General features: G+C 32.4%; 1 protein-coding gene across 1 annotated transcript; it reads right to left on the minus strand.

The window, feature by feature from the left end:
- Positions 1 to 1350: 1350 nt before the first annotated feature.
- Positions 1351 to 6495, minus strand: LOC131851766 (uncharacterized). The gene is made up of 3 exons (XM_059202311.1): positions 6455 to 6495; positions 2566 to 2719; positions 1351 to 1583 (listed from the first exon to the last, which is right to left on the minus strand). The coding sequence occupies exons 1-3, from the start codon at positions 6455 to 6457 to the stop codon at positions 1378 to 1380; spliced, it is 363 nt and encodes a 120-aa protein (XP_059058294.1). The 5' UTR covers positions 6458 to 6495; the 3' UTR covers positions 1351 to 1377.
- Positions 6496 to 7478: the final 983 nt, after the last annotated feature.

The following is a 7478-nucleotide window of genomic DNA, read 5'->3' on the forward strand; positions in this document are numbered from 1 at the left end:
GTAAGTATGTGAACTAATGCTATAAACTAAACGCCATGACACAGGAGGCTTGCTACAATATATCAGTTAAATTGCATTAAAATCGCTTAAGCCGATTCTGAGTTCAGCATGCACAAACTAATTGACAACCAGCCATAAATTCCAAAAACAATGTTTTGGACAATTGTTTTTTTGAACAGATTATATATAGAGATTAGGCCCTTTACGATTTCATTAAACGTTATTATATGATTTACTCGTAGGCACTTAGTGCCGAATAAACTCGTCTGCATAATATTTGTGTCGTTGAATAAATGATCAACTTTCAATTTTTTTATATATACCACAAACAAAGATAACTTTAAGAGCAGTTTTTAAAATGATAATTAAAAAGAAATAACAAGGCCTTGCATAATTGATTAATTAGTATTTAAAAGCGCATCAACTTAATGTTATCTGATTGTCGGTTAAAGAACTGAAATGTGACGGAAAATGTTCTTTTTTATATAACTGGAATATTGCAAAATGGCCTCACACTAAACATTAATATTTTCTATACATCAATGTATATAACATTGATATTATATATACAATTCGTTGCCATTCCTGAGCGCTAATGTTTTTAGGCCTCCATAACCCTTAATTAAAAAAAAAAGAATTTGTAAATTACATTATACTGATTTTATATATAACGTCATTAAAATTGGCGCCAAAATACGGAGTTATTTAAACTAGCAATAGCTATATTGTTTAAATGAGATCGCTTGGTTGAATTTTGAACAGGTAAATTATTTTATATATTGTGTTGATGCTGTTGTTATTTTAAAAATAGTTCAATTCGGTCAGGCGAAAAGCCTGCCCCATACTGCCTAACTATTACTTTTATCAATGTTGAGTATGTGAATATATTTAAAATTGTATTGATTTATATGTATAATATACTCTATAATGCTCTCGTAAAATCATGTCATTATTAATGCCCTGAAAGTCTATAATCGTCTTATAATCGTAATATATTTATGGTATTAGCAAGTACTGTTCAATTTTTAGCTATCCCTTACTGTATCACATTAGGTGAGAATCACCTTGTTTGTTTCTAACACTGGTACCTTGTATCAGTAATGAAATATTGGTAAAAAGTAGGTACGAGTCAATGATATTACGGTGACAAAGTACTGCAATGTTCACATGCTTGTGACTATTTTGCTTTTTGTAATGGTACAGTCGTCTACATCAATATGTAAAGACTTTTTGTCTTATCATAAGTTCTTTTAGGTTATATCTATTTACAAATGTTCAAAATATCTAATGTTAATATGACAAAATATGAAAGGTTTTGGCAGCGGACTGCTACTAAACTGCCGATCTATGGTTTGTTCTTTTGATTTCCGATTTTGATCACTGTTCGATCTTAATATAAGGTTCCAGTTTCATTGCTCTCATGATGTCTCCAGTGACGGAACAGCGGCCAGCCTGCATTATGACTCGTGGGTCCTCTTTGCCGTACACAAGCTGTTTGAAGTAATGCTCATTTAGTGTGAAGACCACGTCAGCATCCTCTTCAGGTTCACCCTCGTACACGATCACCTTGTTGAGGTCCATTGCTGCAAAAATAATAGAACATTTTTTTAATAATAATGACTAGTTGTTACCACCATATTCGTCCGCGTGGATTTAAAATAAATAAAACTTCTAAAAAAAAGTAGCGTAACTTTCTCCATATAACATTAGGTAGAAGTGCTTGCAAATGAAATTCCGGTCAAAATCGGTCCAGCCGTTTCAGAGATTAGCAAGAACAAACAGACAGTAAACAGTCTAGCCGTTTCAGAGATTAGCAATTACGCAACGCCTATCATTTATTGTACACTTTCCCCCACTCCACAATTCCTCTATCACTCAAGGGTAAACTGAAACAAATCTCTCTTAAAGCATAAGTTCGCTATTGTACGCATTTAGTCTTTAAGTCAGTTATGTTCTTTTATTTATAACTAGCTGTTCCCGCGACTTCGTCCATGTGAAATTTAACTTTTATTTTCTAAAATAAAAGTAGCCTAAGTTACTCCTTATTACATTACTTACCTGCCAATAAAGGTTCCGTCAAAATCGGTCCAGCCATTTCAGAAATTAGCCGGAACAAACAGACAGACAGACACAGAGACAGACAAAAATTGTAAAAAATTGTATTTATATTCATATTCATGCGTATGTATATAAATAACATTTTTATGTAAAAAAACGGTTATTGCAATATTACAAACACACAGACACTCTAATTTTATTTATATGCTTAATATACAGAGTAACAATAAATTCGTACATAACATACAGGAAAAAAAAATCGAAATATGTTTTATTTCACTCCAAACATCCCCCTGACTGGGTTAATGGCGTATTTTTTTCTATGTAAATTTGAACTCTACTGTTTTATTACATGTATAGATTTTATTGTACAATAAAGTATTACAAACAAACCAACGGTTTGTACCGCGCAAGGAATCGAATCCATCGGATGTAAGCCGGTTTGTAAATCCGCTAGACCACCGAGGCCGTCAATGAGAAAAGGTGTAAAAAATGGAGAATACTTACTCCAGCTGTAAACGGAGTTGCCTCTGATAATGTTGAACAGGAATACTCCGCCGAGTTCTCTCGCCTTATTGGGGTCTGCTGCGGCGACCCTCGCTTTGATCTTCCTCACCATTTCTGCCTTGTTCGAGTCTTTGTTGTCACTTTGATTTGCCCCCTGAAATTATGGAATGAATGTTTATTTAATAATATGCTTAATTATCGGGAGTGGAGGGTTTATTTTGTAGCTGACTGTGCTCGTGTCTGCGTAAAATAACCATATTTATACCTTCCCTTTCCAGAGAAAATTGCAGATGTAGTGCTGTTTGTGGATGATACTTCGTTAGTGTTTAAAATTGAACGCCAAAGTAATCAATTAGCCGATGTAAAAAGTGCTATGTCTGCTGTATTAAATTGGCTTACATGTAATCTATTATAAAATTCCAGCAAAACATAGTGTATAAAATTTACACTTCCTAATGTAAGACTAATAAATACACAGTTACTGATTAATGATGAAATATTAAATTTTGTTAATGATACAGTTTTTTTGGGTATAACAGTGGACTCGATTTACGATTACAATGGGGCCCCACATTTCAAAATTAGCCAGTAGACTCAGTTCTGCTGCATATGCAATTAGAAGAATCAGTCAATTAACAAACGTGGCGACGGCTAAACTTGTATATTTAAGTTAATAAATATGTATATACTTTCATATAACCTTTTATCTCCCCTTTCGACCCCTTACCACCATTTTTTCGCATTAAAAAGTAGCCTTTGTCAGGGTCTAGACTATCTGTGTATCAAATTTCGTCTGTTTCGGCGTGAAAGGGAGACAGACAGACAGACAGGGTTACTTTTGCATTTATAATATTAGTAAGGAAGTAAGGATTAAGTGTTATGGATGATGATTTGAGAGTTTGTGGTTGACTAGCCTGACTCGTTCCTAAAGCGTAGTGAGTAGAAATAATAATAAGACATTGACACAGCCACATCTAGTTCAAGTTAAGCAGATCATATGTTATGGGTACTAGACTACTGATAGAAATATTTATTTGCATTTTCCAACATGATACGACGTTTGGATTAATTTCTGGTTTGGTATGGATGATGAGTCAGACTAAATTGTACAGATTTTTTGATAATAATAATTGATTAAAAAATGTATTTAAAAAAAATCTTTTTCTATTAAAATATGAAAAGTTTGGGTACCTTGGCCTATGAATGAAGATGGATAATAAAATAGATGAGTAATATCAATATTTTATTCAATCATAACTGTTGCCAAAAGCGACCTTTTTGATAGTTTTTTATATTCCGATAGTTTTTATATACCGATTGATTTCCAATGATATATTCCTTGGTCTTTTCGTTTTTGCTAGCGAACTGAATATACATACATATATCACCTCACCTAGGAACGTGTCCTTTTAAACCAGTTTAATACAGTCCTTCCGTAACACTAACATTAATTTGCATAATGGATTATTTTTTAACAGCCCTAAACTCGGCGGTATGCAAAAACTTCTGAATGGATTTTGATGAAACTTTACATTAATATATCTTATACATTAGAATAACACATAGGCTATAAACATGCAAGTGAAACCGCGGGCACAGCTAGTGTTAACACAGACGAACTTTCAAATAATAATATACACTTGTATCAATCTCAAATACCATAAGAATGTACTGTATATCTGTATAAGCATGACGAACTTATTACATAAGTGTTACGTGACCGACCGACAAAATAGGTAGATTATTTATGTAATTGGAATGTCCAAGAGATAATGTTGTTGTATACTGGTTATAGACCGCGGCTATGTCCGCTTATAATTAGGATTAAAGAATTATATAGTTTTTTTTTTCGGACTACTCTAATGCTGTTGGCCGCAGCTGGCCTTTACATTTCATTGGACAATGGGGGGAGAGTGCCGATGACACTCCAACGACACTCCACTCCGCGGAAAGACTGATGGAGCGACTGAAGGTCAATTCCTGCCTGACGTATACGACTTCAATCTGAGGGCACCGCTAGGGGTTGGAACCTCGGCTCAGGCCATCGTAATTTCCCGTTTAAATTTGAAGGATCGATCGGAGCGGTTTATTATGGAATAGAAAATCCTTTATTCAAATAAACTTTATTTAACTTAACTTACACTTTTGAATAGGCATCAGAATAGTGAAGTATTTTTTAATAGAATATAGAATAGGATTTACAAAATGTAAACTGTGTTTTTTAAACTTATTTTTTATATTATGGTCTTTTTTCAATACAGCTGTTGCGTTATCGGTGTACGTTCGCTAGTATTAGAATATTAGTATTAGTAAAAGCATGTGAAAAAGAGCTTACTATAAAATGATAATATTGTTTTTATAGAAAAACCTTAAAATTCATATCACTGACAATAGTATTCAATTGTACTAGATATGAGCGCGTAGCGGATTCTATGTTGATTATTGCATGCCTCTTACTTGTTATTGTGTTATGTGCATTACTCTTACAAGTTTCTATCTCGTTCTTGTTGTGATGAGTCTGCGTTCCGAATGAGTGGTAGAATAATAAAATATGACTATTCAAAAGTTTATTGAATAAAAAATATTTAAAGTTCTATTATGTATGTATATAATATATGTATGTTATGTATATATTCACAAAAAGAATCTATATCTAATTACTTATATCAGTTGTCTAGTACCCATAACACAAGCTCTGTTTACCGTGGGACTAGATGGCGGTGTGTTAATTGTCCAGGGTTATTTATGTATTCATTACTTAGTATTATTTATGAATTTTCTAAATTACAAACGTACATTTATTGATACATTGACAAACATGCCTTTAGACTTGTCTCTCCCTGTGACTTTGTTTATTTGGTCATGATTGGGATAAAATAATCGACATGCGTATTATGTTACTTGTATGCCAAATTTTATTATTATTGGTTTGCGTGCAACGTAACAAACAAAAAACACACCTTCGTTTGTCTATTAGAATTTACTAGTTTCGATTAGACACACCTACCAATTAATCTCATGGGTACTAAATATAAATGTGATATAAATCAACACAACGAAAATGAAAAAAAACATCAACAAATAATCTCCTGGATATCAGACATAAATCTATAATGTAATAAAAAAATATTAGACAATTATTGAACAAAAATAGAGATAAATATTTATGTGTAACATTGTTATTTATTACTCCTAGCCATGAATGTTTACACTAGTTTAAACATATTATGTAGACTAGGTCATTATTAAGTCAATGATTTGTTTATTTTTTATTTAACGAATAAACTTAAAAGCTGCTTTTATGACAACAGAATGTTAGATTATCCTTGAGTAACTTTAATAAGCAACAGATTTTAATGCATTTTTCAGCTATAGAGTGATTCCAGAGGAAGGTTTATCTGTGTAATAGTGAAAATGTATTTTCGAATTTAGTTAAGCGTACCTATCAGTTTAGGACAGCTATATATCTACCGATTTATATAATTCCTCTTTGTTTTGTTATATGATTATTAGCTTTAGGTATGTATGAAAGATGATATAAAAAAAAAACAGAAAACATTTGTTTAAAAAATATTAAAATATAACGATAAAAATTAAAGGAATATGCAATACAAAAATAATATATTAAGATTCACTTAATAAATTTCTAAGAACACTAAGGGTACCCGTATTAAGGTATTAAATAACTTTTCTAAAAAAACACTTGATTGTCATATGAACAAAAAGTTCATGTATAGGTAAAATTTTGTCGTATTTTCTTCATTAGAACACATGCGAAGCCGAATCTATTAGAGTAATATAATATTAATTAATGTACACATTTATATGTAAAAACGATTATTATCATTTACTAAAATAAATAAATAATAAGTATTATATTATTACTTACCATAGTGGCGTGTAGGTTTGCGGCGTGTTGTAGACTTGATTTTTGAGTACACACTGACAGAGAGAGGCTGCGTCATGCATCCGACTTTCACTCTCAGATTATTGCAAAACTTCTTGTGTAGGTAGTACGCTCCGCAGGTCTTAGTCCAAAGAAAGGACAGTCCTAATGATAAACACGTAACTTTGTGGTTTGTACAAAAAAAAGGTATGCTATAATTACAACTTTCGTTTATAAAGTTTTAATATATCGATATCGGTTTTACTAAAAAAAAATTTGCTGAGATGTGCCAAAGATTTTTTTTAATGGATGACAAATCGTCTGCGCTAACGGCGTATGCTGACGGGACAAGATGAGATGAAAATGATGTCAGGTCAAATGGCCCATCGTGACAAATTCACCAGGGTTTTATTACGATGGTTTCCATGGGAAACTGCGTGGAGGTCTATCTGACATGGTACATTGTTAGGAATGAAGTCATCAGTCCACATTACTAACCCTTACATTATCCCTTTTCCACTCAATATATCGCTATAGGTTATACAAATATATAATTACATAATTTTTTTTTGTAATGTTAATTACAGAACCTAAAAGTTGGGTTTTAAATATAGTTGATACAAAATAAAATTGTGTGACAATTTGTGTTTATGACGGATTTTGTGTTGTTGGAAAAAGGGTATCAAATCAATCTGAGAGACGGAAGTAGGTTACCGTTGATTTAAATTATACTCACCAAAATGTGGACAAGTTATGTTGGTGTGTTTACTACAATACTAGTTGAAAATACCTCTGATCTTTTATCACCTCTGCTTCCTTATCCCACGCATTTGGGGTCGTAGTAATATGTTATTTTCTTCCATTCATCCCTGTTCGCAGTCATCTTTTTATGGACTCACTTTTTTGCCATATCTTTCTTACATTCCACCTCTTTTTCGGCGTTCCTCTGCCCTTATTAACCTTAACCATCCACATACAAAACCATCAGAAACAAGGCAGAATAACATACGCAATGAACTCTTAAAAA

The sequence above is a fragment of the Achroia grisella genome, unplaced genomic scaffold, assembly GCF_030625045.1.
Source record: "Achroia grisella isolate CSIRO2021 unplaced genomic scaffold, CSIRO_AGI_Agris_v1 utg807, whole genome shotgun sequence".
Lineage (NCBI taxonomy): Eukaryota > Metazoa > Arthropoda > Insecta > Lepidoptera > Pyralidae > Achroia > Achroia grisella.